The sequence below is a fragment of the Sinohyriopsis cumingii genome, chromosome 7 (assembly GCF_028554795.1).
Source record: "Sinohyriopsis cumingii isolate HCF-2022 chromosome 7, ASM2855479v2, whole genome shotgun sequence".
Classification (NCBI taxonomy): Eukaryota; Metazoa; Mollusca; class Bivalvia; order Unionida; family Unionidae; genus Sinohyriopsis; species Sinohyriopsis cumingii.
The window spans coordinates 83,013,509-83,025,924 of record NC_142967.1 but is presented as its reverse complement, the minus strand read 5'-3'; the positions used below and the strand labels follow the sequence as shown (position 1 = coordinate 83,025,924).

Below are 12,416 nucleotides of genomic sequence, written 5' to 3'. Positions count from 1 at the left end.
TATTCACATTCCCATGATACCAGAGTACTATCTGGGCAACATTACTACTCATTTTCACATTCGCATGATACCAGAGTACTCATATTCACATTCCCATGATACCAGAGTACTATCTGGGCTACAGTACTACTCATATTCACATTCCCATGATACCAGAGTACTATCTGGGCAATAGTACTACTCATTTTCACATTCACATGATACCAGAGTACTCATATTCACATTCCCATGATACCAGAGTACTATCTGGGCTACAGTACTACTCATATTCACATTTCCATGATACCAGAGTACTATCTGGGTTACAGTACTACTCATGGTACCAGAATACTATCTGGGCTTCAGTGCTACTCATTTTCACATTTCCATGATACCAGAGTACTATCTGGGCTACAGTACTACTCATATTAGTCACATTCACAATACCTTGTAGTAAACAGCATAAATTTGTAAAGGATTTACAAACTGGCATCTGCTGTTCTAACCAATAAACAAATTTCTGTATCCAACCAAAGTATATGCCGCTATTCAAGTAAATAATACCAAAATTTATGAATTATAAATGAACATTTACAGGTAACTGGTCTTTGGATGGCCATGTTAACTACATAATAACTTATAAGTCATTTGTTTTATTAAGTGAAAACATATATATCTCCACTTCATGCATTCCCCCTCCCCATAGCTTAAAATCACAAAAAAGCTGACCACATCTTGAGAGCCCCCAGAAAGGCATCCACATATCAAGTTTGGTCAAACCATATTAGAGATATCCTGCTTTCAACGACATTATCTCTTTACATGCTGATTACACAAAATATCTCTCTGTGACTTTGAATTTAAGTGTGCTGTCACAACAACCTAATCAGGTCTTGAGACAAACTCAAGTCATCAAAATTTTGCCAGTAAAGACAGGTTTAATTCAATAATGCTTTTTAGATAGCTTGCTTATGAGGCTAGTGATAGCACACACAAATATACAGCAAACAGGACCACTATATGACCTCAAAACTAGGCCAAGACCATTTAAAGAAACAGAGTATGGATTCTTCCTCCTCAAGGCACAACATTTTATCTAGCTTGGCCAAAACATAATGACTAATCTTACTTACAAGCTACTGTCCACCATCTAGCACAAAATTTCACTCTGTGACCTTGAAAATAAGGTTACAGTCACAAGAACCAAAAATGGTCTCAGAACACAATCAGAGGATCTAAGCATTCAATTTGGTCTGGTTTGGCTCTCGAGTTTTTGAGATATGCTTACTAGGTAAAACTGTGATGGTTAAACAGACAGCACAAAAAAGATATGTCTGCCTCCTGGGGTCATAGTGCAAGGACACACAGTTTTTGTAAACTTACCCACTGACATTAAATAGGGATCTACTCCTACACAGTTTCCTTCCTCTAGAACCTAAAAAAGTAATACCATTCATTTAATATGTGTTTTCACAATGATAGAGAGAGGTTTTCTTGTTTATGGTTTGTGGCTTTTGTGGGTTTAACTCCATTTTTCATTACATGATAGGCTACACATGGAAGCCATTATATCTGGTGGAAGAAAAACCCGGGGGAGAAAAAAACAGGAAGAACCACCGATCCACAGGACACTACTGGCAAGCTTTCTCACATACATGTACACATGTTAGCCAAGTCTGTTGCTTAAACCCACACTGACAAAGTTAAGATGTCCGTGATCTGTAATGGTAAGCTCCTTAGAGTAAAATACTAAAAATTTGAAGACTTCTGCCACCAATCAACTGGTAAAGGACCTTTTTCCGCAGGTGCAGGATTTCAATTAATGTTAAAATGATTAAATATTTTATCTTTTAAAAACAGAAATGAGTGAAAAGTAACAAGCTTTGTAAAATTAAACAAATAATTTATTTCCCTAGAATACAAAGTGAAAACAAAAAAAATTATGGTATTGCAAAATCCCAAAAATAAACCTTGAATTACAGATACAAGTCCTAATGATAAAAAGTTGGGAATAAACTTTAGTAGAATTCCAAATAAAATCCAATGCTGAAAGTGTTGATGTGCATGTGATGGCTCATAAAGTGCTGATATGCCAATAGTCCTTTGCTGGATCACAATAATACAATCCAAGAATTAAATCCTTATTTGAAATTTTAGTATAAATTCATGTCTCTATTTCCAGGAATGTTATCAGAGAACTTTTCTATTTCAAAAGAAAATATAATTTGAATAATTCCAAATCAAATATTTATGTACAAAATTATCACTAACTTTGGACAACATAAGCAGATACAAAATTATCACTGACTTTGGATAACGTAAGCAGACACAATGTTGGTACTAACTTTGGATAACGTAAGCAGATACAATGTTGGTACTGACTTTGGACAATGTAAGCAGATACAATGTTGGACTCCCAAAATATATAATGAAATTTAAAAAAAACTAACAAACAAACAAAGCATATTAAATAAACATAGCAATGGGAAAATATGCAATATGTGAAAAAAAGCAAAATGTGAAAATAAGCAATATGAAAACAATAAAATGGAGAAAAGTACACTAAAAGTAATACAAATGTGTGTAAAATACTAATTACATTTATGGTCTAAAAATATCACACACATTCTTTTTAAAATTTCCTCATCCCTGTGAACATCCATATATGTTATATTCACCTTACTATGATTCAGTTTTCTTTCTATATTTCCTTTAGTTTTTAATGAATTGCGTGCTTCATCTGCATGGAATGTTTAAATATGGAAATCATGGTATCCTTCACTACACATAAAAAAATAACTATACAAGTCATGACCTTTAAAATTTTCAACACTACCACAAAAGCACATTTTTAATGTCTAGATCTTACATTATTAAGGTCAATTCAAGGACACATTTGAAGAATTCACACTAATTTACCTTAAAATCTCAGCACCAAAAAAAAAAGTGCAAAATTCACATACTATACTGTCAAGCCCATAATCCAATGAAAAGAATACACTAGCTGATCACAGACTTTTGACACTGAAAGATATCTCATAAAGTCAAAATAAAGAAATCTCATAAAGTCATGCAAGTCAAAATAAAGAAATCAAGATTATTCTGAATGAAACACAAATGAAAGTAATTTGACTTACCTGAGACAGCCATTCCCCTTGTGAAGGTGTTGACACTGACCCTGGAAAACATACAGAATACACATTGTGTCATTGTCATAATATATGCACGTTAATACCTGTCTGATATCAAATATAGGTTACCTGTCCAAATTTATGAAAAACAAACCACTTCTGTAATATTGGATTGGTAAATATAACGTAAATTATGCAAAATAAAATTCATAAATTTTTCCTAATATTTATCATTCAATTATTTAACTCACCAATGCAAAGCTTACTTAAATCACAAACTCCAATTGTCCTGGCTTACGCTCAATTGTTACCATCACTTTTCCAAACTGATATGTAGAAATTTTCATTACTTCCGCACACTGTTTAGATCATTAATTAATTACAACAAAAATTTTATACTATTGTAAGTAACTTTTCATACACTTTCTGCTGTGAAGTCCCTATTTTTCATACACTTACTGCTGTGAAGTCCCTATTTTTCATACACTTTCTGCTGTGAAGTCCCTATTTTTCATACACTTATTGCTGTGAAGTCCCTATTTTTCATACACTTATTGCTGTGCAAGCCCTATTGTTAATTAGGTACCAATTTTGGGATTCCTATGAAGCACAAATTTTGAGATCCAACAAGGATCATTCTGTGGAAACAACAGAACCCCAATCACCAGGGATCAAACCTGGACTGCTGAAGTGCAAAACATGAGAAAACCAAATGCACCAGGACAATGGCTGGTTCTCAAAATGGCTTTGCAAATCTTTCCCCAATCTTATCCAGTTACTCTAGTGATTTTGATAACCATGATTTTGTAATGGAGCAGTTAAGGATTCTCAACAGGTTAACTATGTTCATTATTAATTTAATTATTTTTATTTATCCCTGTGATGGTTTCAGCCATGCTTGATTTATGGCATAGGCCTGATGCATGCACAAGATATCTTGCACTAGTCCCTCTTATGTGCTTAACTGCTTATGTCTGGCATGCATCAACAACAATAAATATGGCAGTTTTCTCACTTTACCATGATGGTACTTAAATTACTATTAATGGAATGAACATGCATAAGATGCACTTTTGAAATTATAATTTTCTTGAGTAATAAAAACCTCTGGTCTATGACAGACTAGCGGTCATTCTAGCCCCATCCTGCATACAAAACAGTTTCATTAAGATTTGTTTTACTTAACAATCATTCTGGTCAGCAAGATTGTCTAAAACTGACCACTTGTATAATCTGACTGTAAACAATTATTATGACTCAATGGTCATAAACTAGGTAACAGAAAGAAGCAAAACCAACAAGTTTTGTAAAACTTAACAAATAATTTAATCATCAAAGCCACAGCTCTAGTAACTGCACAAGCTGGGTATAAATCAGGGATTTCATTTTCAATAGGATCAACTTTTTTTTATCTAAACAAGGCTTATCAGTTACAAGTGGATTAATCACAATTTTACCTAGCAAAATTAATCACTTCCTAGCAATAAATGAACACCCTCAAGGCGCAAAGAATTCACAGCGCCAACAGTCACTGGTCCTGAAACTAAGTCTAATGACAAATTAACATTATGGAGTGGAATTTGAATAAAACCACACTCTACTCCCTGAAAAAGCACACTTTCAAATAAAAGACTTCTCACACAAAGTAACTGATAATAAAAGACTCTGAGAAGCTCCTGTGTTCCTTAATAATTTAATAGGGATAGGATTGGCCAAATCTCCAATAAATGATATAGAACCCTACAACATTATTGGTTCATAATTCAACATAATAGAATCAGACTGGGATTTGTCTGACCCCACAAATGTTTTGTTTCCAACACATGACCATGACCTTGACCTATGAGAAATAAAAGCATTTTGGAACAGCTGTCTTTATTCTGTTGCTTTCTTTTTATATTAAAGCAATCAGAAATAAGTGCATGTAGAAAGAGATATGGATTTCTGATCACTCTTAACAGATATATGATTCTTATAAGTTGTGCCCGACTGATAATTTGAGACTGAGGTGGTTTCTTACTAACCATCTGTAAAGAGGAAAACTTACTGAAAAATAACTTTGTGAGTCAAGGAATACTTGTTAACTGTACAAACAGCATTTTCCAAAATGTCTAATTGGTGTTCATCAAGCTCAGATCTTGAAAAAAAACTCTTTGGCTAATAAGAGTTGCCTAAGTTTGTCATAATTTTATCAATCTTTTTTTTCCTAGCAAACTCATCAGGGGTTTGGCTATTTTCTTTTTTTTGCAATTCCAAAACGCCTGTTGATATGGTACCAATTCATAACCGTTCAAGATACATTCCTTGACTCATAACCCTTCAAGATACATTCCTTGACTCATAACCCTTCAAGATACATTCCTTGACAAACCAATATCAGCACCTGCTTCTACTGACAGTGAAGTATAATCTTCAAGAGCTTTGCCAATAAGTAGTCTCTAGGCCATTTTAAATTCTCAGCTATTTTTTCAAAATGTGAAAAATATTGATATACATCCTTTTCTTTAAAAGGGGGAACTAATCTAATATTTTTGTTAACATAAAACTGAACTATGATGAGGTGAATGCTGTTTACTTGCCAGTTCCAGTTCTTTAAATTTCAATTGTATTTCCATTTCTCTTTCTCCCTTCTGAATTTATCTTTCATTTGTCTTTCCTTTTCCTGCAGTTGTCTCTCTCCTTTTTCCTGCAGTTGTCTCTCTTTCTTTTACCTGCATTTGAATCTCTCCTTTGCTTTGAAGCTGTTTTTTTTAGCTCTATATCCATCTGGTGTTTAAATTTTAATTCTATTTCCATCTGGTGTTTTAATTTTAATTCTATTTCAATCTGGTGTTTTAACTTTCAATCCTATTTCCATCTGGTGTTTAAATTTTAATTCTTAAATTTTATTTCTATTTCCATCTGGTGTTTTAATTTTAATTCTATTTCCATCTGGTGTTTTAATTTTAATTCTATTTACATCTGGTGTTTTTCTATTTCCATCTGGTGTTTTAATTTTAATTCTATTTCCATCTGGTGTTTTAATTTTAGTTCTATTTACATCTGGTGTTTTAATTTTAATTCTATTTCCATCTGGTGTTTTAACTTTCAATTCTTTTTCCATCTGGTTTTTAAATTTTAATTCTTTAATTTCATTTCTATTTCCATCTGGTGTCTAAATTTTAATTCTTTAATTTCCTTTCAGAGCCAGATAGAGACTTACTATCTTAACTCAACTGCTTCAAAATTATTTTTAATTTCCTGTTTTAACAAAGACAATTTTATCTCAGAAAGAGAAAGCAGTTGGCAAACTCCAGCAACTTGTCTTTCCTTAAACAATCAAACCCATCTTGGCTCAACTTGGAAAAAAAACTATCCACCTTAGACAACACAGTGAAAGCTTGTTGGTTTCTCATGTAGAGATGTCAAAATTTTGGGACATTTCTACTGGGTACCCGTCAGCCCACATGATTGGTTACCTGGGTACACAATCGAAGGGAAATTTATTAAATGTGAACCTGAACTGCTTTGTTGTAGGTACAGACATGCCACCCTCCTAGAGAGGTATAAGTGTAATTTATTACTAATATAAGTGGCAAAAAAGCATATTCTGAGCATAAAAATGCAATCTATATAGTACATGCTATAACTGCATTTAACTGTATGAAAAATGTACATATTTATTTTATTTAACGTACATTTAGTTTTGCTACTTAAATGGATCTGCTGTTAAAAATTTTGTCACAAATTGGCTAAATCAATGTGGATTAGTAGTAAGTACAAGAGCACAGTCACAAAAGAAATTGATAAATTACTGATGCACAACATTCACTTTAATTAGTGTACATATCTACAGTAACTTTCGTGAATAGTCGTAAAGTCCTCAACCTGCCATGGTTCGTCCCTTAACAGTCGTCCAGTGAAACATGTTTTTAAGTTTAACAAAATCCCTCCCCTCTAACATTTTTCAGTCACATTGAAAATGATATTTGGCACCATTTATTTTCAATTTAGACTGGTCTTCTACATAGGTAGTATCAAAGCAGAATGAATCTATGACAAGTGGTTTCACATTCAAGAATCCAGTCTGCGTTCTTGGAGCTGTTTCATGTATTAAACCAAAAGTTACCATATTTACACACGTGGTCAATTTTTATTAGATTTTCTTTAAGTGCTATTAAATAACAAAGATTTCCCTTATATTTAAACATTTCAATGAAAAATTTAATTCTGTATAGTTGTCCATTTCATTCATATTTTTCTAATATGGTATACAAAGTGCATATTATGGTAACCAAGTTTTTGTGTTGCCTTTGCTGTGACAAAACATCTGTCTTTGGTTTCCAGCTAATAAAAAAGGTCCAGTAAATGAACATGTGAACAGAGGCCCTGACTTGAACAGCATATACTTGCTCTAGGGCCACAAACTTGAGGCAAAAATGGCATTATTTAAACCAGACAATTGTATTGTGCTTTCTTTTATTTGAACTGTAGTGCATATTTAAACTTAATTTTGTTGAACATTTCTTAATCAGTATGTACTGTTGCTGTCAACAAAAGGTATTGATCTAATTAATGTCATCAGGATCTCAAAACAAGTGCATTTAAGTCAGGAGTTGTTGCACAAACCATGGACAGTCATGAAGTTAGGATGGTCTATCTTTAAATATCAGCATTGATTCTTAAACAGGTCATGCGAGAAGGGAGAGACATGTCCTCCCTTGCATTATTATATAGTATATGTATGACAAGTAAATTGTAAGCAATCATACGAGGAACTGTGATAATGAATTAATGCACAAACAACAAGAGCCTTGAACTGTTATCATTATCCTGTGTTTCGATCTGAACTTGGAATGCTTGTTTTTTTTAACAAGGTTGTTCATTTTATTGCCTATCTGGGTTATTATCAACAGGCAGGTACCCAAGTACCTAGGAATCCATTGGCATCCTTATTCTCATGTAAACTCAAAAGACCAGGGATAAAGAAATGTCTCAAAAAAGTAATTTAAATTTCAAAACAAATTCCATTTCTCTGGAATATGTATCCCAGACAAGCCCCCAATTTCTGTTATGACTCTATTATCATAAACTAATTAACAGTAAGAAAAAACCCAACAGGTTTTGCAAAACTTAACAAATAATTAAATTATCAAAGTTATAAATGAAAATGTGAGAGGAACTTAAAGTAATAAGAAGTGAATCCAAATGAAATTTTTTCCGACAGAATGAAAAGTTCTGTATAAGCATCACAACTGGAAATGTACTGGTCCACCAAGAAGTATGACATCAAAATGGTGTTGTCAAGAACTACTTTGAATAATTATTATTCATCTGATTGCTTGGTTCTCTCCTTAAATACACCGCCAAGAGCCTATTATGACTATATGTTATGATATACCCCACAGGACAGATCTTGCTACTCAACCTAATATTTCAAAATACCTATTCATGTGACCAAACTCATCCAATTGGAATTAACTAAATTCTTCTAAGACACCATCTGACCAATCTGTCCAATTGGGAAAAGATCGAGTCTCATAAACTTTTTTACTAATAATTTACATATGTAAGCAACTGTTTATAGATCCTATGCATTTTAAATTAGTATCTTAGACCCAATGCACAAATTCCAGCTATAGATCATCACTACATAACACAAGCATTACACAACTCATTTCTGTGAAGCTCACCGCAGTCTCCAGCAGCCATTAAAACTAAAACTATTGTGCAAACTATAAATATCAGACTAAATTGATCATAGAAACAAAATACTGGACCCATTTTCAACTAAAATTATTTTCCTTTTCTCAACTTTTCATATCTAGAACCAAATATTTTGTCAGCTCTATTTACCAAGTATTATGCCTTTCTGCTATATCAATGATGTACTATAGCAAGTTGTATGTATGTATGTATGTATGTATGTATGTATGTATGTATGTATGTATGTATGTATGTTTAATTTATAGTGTGTGCTTGACCTTTGTCTGAGATTGAGCATAGAGTTTTGGCCTACATTATTTCTGTCATGTTTTTTGGGATGTTTACTGAAATGTGAGCTGTCCTTTTCATTAGGAAATGCTACTGTGTCATAGGTCAGTATATATATATATATATATATATATATATATATATATATATATATATATATATATATATATATATATATATATATATATATGATTTGGGTAAACAAAGTCTTCATTCCTGTTTCTTATCAATTCTTTGGAATATGAACATTTAGTTGTGCTCAGATATAATTTGAAAGTAATCATTTTTTTAAATTATTCATTGGAACTATAAAGTGCTCGTTGACTATTTGGACTAAAACACAACTTCGGGAATATTGTGAATTCATTCAAAGACATTCTGGATTATATCATTGGTACAAATCAATGCATTCAAGACTACTGATACATCTGCATATTCAAGACTATTGAACATCAGCACAAGAACCATACCCACACTGGCTGAGCTTGAGCCTGGAACCCATGTGAACAGAGGTGAGATGGCAGCAATCAGTAAAGACAAAGGCTTTAGACCACTCAGCCACCAGGGGCCCAAGACCCAAGTCAGTGAGAGAAGCTTAAAATATTGACCATAATAACCGAGTACCAAAATGACAAAGTTGTGCTCATCAGCATGCATTCCTCATGAGGATTCAGGAAGGATAGTATGTACATTGCATAAAAATGTGTTATTTAGTCAGCTATGCAAAATCTTCACCTTATGATATTTAGTCAGCTATGCAAAATCTTCACCTTATGGTATTTAGTCAGCTACGCAATATCTTCACCTTATGGTATTTAGTCAGCTATGCAAAATCTTCACCTGATGGTATTTAGTCAGCAATGTAAAGTCTTCACCTTAGGGTATTTGGTCAGCTATGCAATATCTTCACCTTATGATATTTAGTCAACTATGCAAAATCTTCACCTTATGGTATTTAGTCAGCTATGCAAAGTCTTCACCTTACGGTATTTAGTCAGCTATGCAATATCTTCACCTTATAGTATTTAGTCAGCTATGCAAAATCTTCACCTTATGGTATTTAGTCAGCTACGCAAAGTCTTCACCTTATGGTATTTAGTCAGCTACACAAAATCTTCACCTTATGGTATTAATCAGCTATGCAAAATCTTCACCATATGGTATTTAGTCAGCTATGCAAAGGGGGCCCCAAGTGGCCGAGTGGTCTAAAGCGCTCTTCGTTACGGATCACTGCCATCTCACCTCTGTCTGCGGCAGTTCGAGTCTAAGATTCAGCCAATGTGGGCATGTGAGAAAGCTTGCCAGTAGCTTCTCGTGGGTCGGTGGTTCTTTCCGGGGTTTTCTGGTTTCTTCCTCCACCATTAATACTGGCCGCCATGTATAGCCTATCGTGCTGAAAAATGGCGTTAAACCCCACAACAACATCAACAACAGCTATGCAAAGTCTTCACCTTATGGTATTTAGTCAGCTATGTAAAATCTTCACCTTATGGTATTTAGTCAGCATTGCAAAATCTTCACCTTATGGTATTTAGTCAGCTATGCAATATCTTCACCTTATGGTATTTAGTCAGCTATGCAAAATCTTCACCTTATGGTATTTTAGTCAGCTATGCAAAATCTTCACCTTAGCCAGTCTAATGTGAAATACAGTGCAGTGACCATTATTTTTTTTTACAATTTGGAACTAACAGGGATCAATACAATCATCCAGTTTAATAGTTCAATCAGGAACAGTTAAAACTAAAAAACAACATAAGTCAGTGAAATGTGAAATATGGGTCACACTGATCCACTTCTGTGATTTAGGGTATAGTATTCATCATGATTCATCCCCTCACCAAGTTTCCTGATTCAAAGTATATCAAACCGGCTGCATAAAATATGTGTCTCATTGACTTACTTTTGTGATTAGGGTACAGTCTCATCAAAGTGGATCCCCTCACCAAGAATCACAATCCTAGTACAGTCCTGTCAATCCCAGTGATACTCATCAAAGAAGATTTTGAAAAATGTTTTCAGGGAGATTTCAATTATTTCAGGGAGGATTTCATCAATCTTTAAGGTATACAATGAGAAATGTGATGAACACATTTACAAAAACTGAATGCTTTTCAGCATTTAAAGATTTAAACCAATTATTGTAATTCAATTCTAAAATAGCAAAAAGCATTGCATATAAAATTTTTTTTACCTTAAATAGAAAACCACAATAAATCATTAGTGTCTTCTATTTCTTACAGGTTGGTGGCATACAGTTCTAAACAAACCTTAAATTTGTGAGACAAAAATTTTAGATATTAAATAACAGATTGAACAAAACTTAACAGACAAGAACATCAATTAATACTACTCCTGGCCATTGTCCTTTGCATCTTTTAAGGATAACTTTGTCCAGCTGTCTCTCTAAGCAAACAATACATTGCTGTTTAACAGGAAGACCTTTCTAGTGTCTCAGTTTTCATACTGTTCCTGAAGTCAGTCATATTCTTCCAAACAAAACTAAATATTCTCTCACAGAATGCATTGCTCTAAGGGATGACAAGGATGTGGCACCAATCACTGGCAACACTGAAACTAGAATTGCATGTCTTGCAAAACGCTGTATATGAATCACTTCCATGAGTCAGTCAAGGAAACTCTAGAATATAAAAAGCTTAGAAAGAAGTTATATATTTTTTTACTTTCGAATTTTACCTGAATCTCTGTTTCTTTTAGACATTGTAAAATAGGTCCAAAAATAAGGATTAAACTTTGCAACAACTTTAACGTGCTTTAAAAGAACTTCTGCACACTTCCAGTCTTACTCTCAAGGGAGTTTCAAATTATTTTTTTTTCTTTAAACGAAACAAATTTTTCTCCTAAATTTTTGGGGGAAATTGTTTTCTCTGATTTAATTTTTATGAAATGAATTTTTCTCTTGATCTTTTTTTAAGAAATGAGTTTTTCTCCTATTTTTGTGGGGGATAAAATAAACTCTTCTGGGAGAAAAAAATAAAATGCAGGAGTATGGGAGGAATGGTCGGATTCCAGAATTCTCCCGCAAGAAACAAGAGAGTTGGCAGGTCTGTTCTAGGTATAACAGTATGTACACAGGGTGCAAAAAAATATTTGTCATGAGTTAAAAGCAGAAACTAACAAAGAGCAAGAAAAATATGAACTGTCAGTCACAGAAACCTTTTGTTGAAAGAAAGCTGTAATAAAACAGATGCAGAGAATCATCTAGGTTGATGATTCTAGTATAAAGAGAGCTTGAGAAATTAGCTTCAACTTAAAACACAAAATTTAACCAAAGTCCATGAAGCATGAAATATGGGTCACAGTTACCTATTT

The 12,416-nt window shown here is 33.4% G+C and overlaps 1 protein-coding gene across 1 annotated transcript in view; it reads right to left on the bottom strand.

Annotated features, from left to right (window-relative positions):
- Window positions 1-12,416, bottom strand: part of LOC149795640 (xaa-Pro aminopeptidase 1-like) — a 101,309-nt gene that overhangs the window by 70,981 nt on the left and 17,912 nt on the right. Inside the window, exons 5-6 of the mRNA XM_089965469.1 lie at window positions 3,117-3,157; window positions 1,363-1,414 (exon numbers count right to left, since the gene is read on the bottom strand). Of these exons, the coding sequence (XP_089821595.1) occupies window positions 1,363-1,414; window positions 3,117-3,157 (93 nt within the window). The remainder of the gene's footprint in view (window positions 1-1,362; window positions 1,415-3,116; window positions 3,158-12,416) is intronic.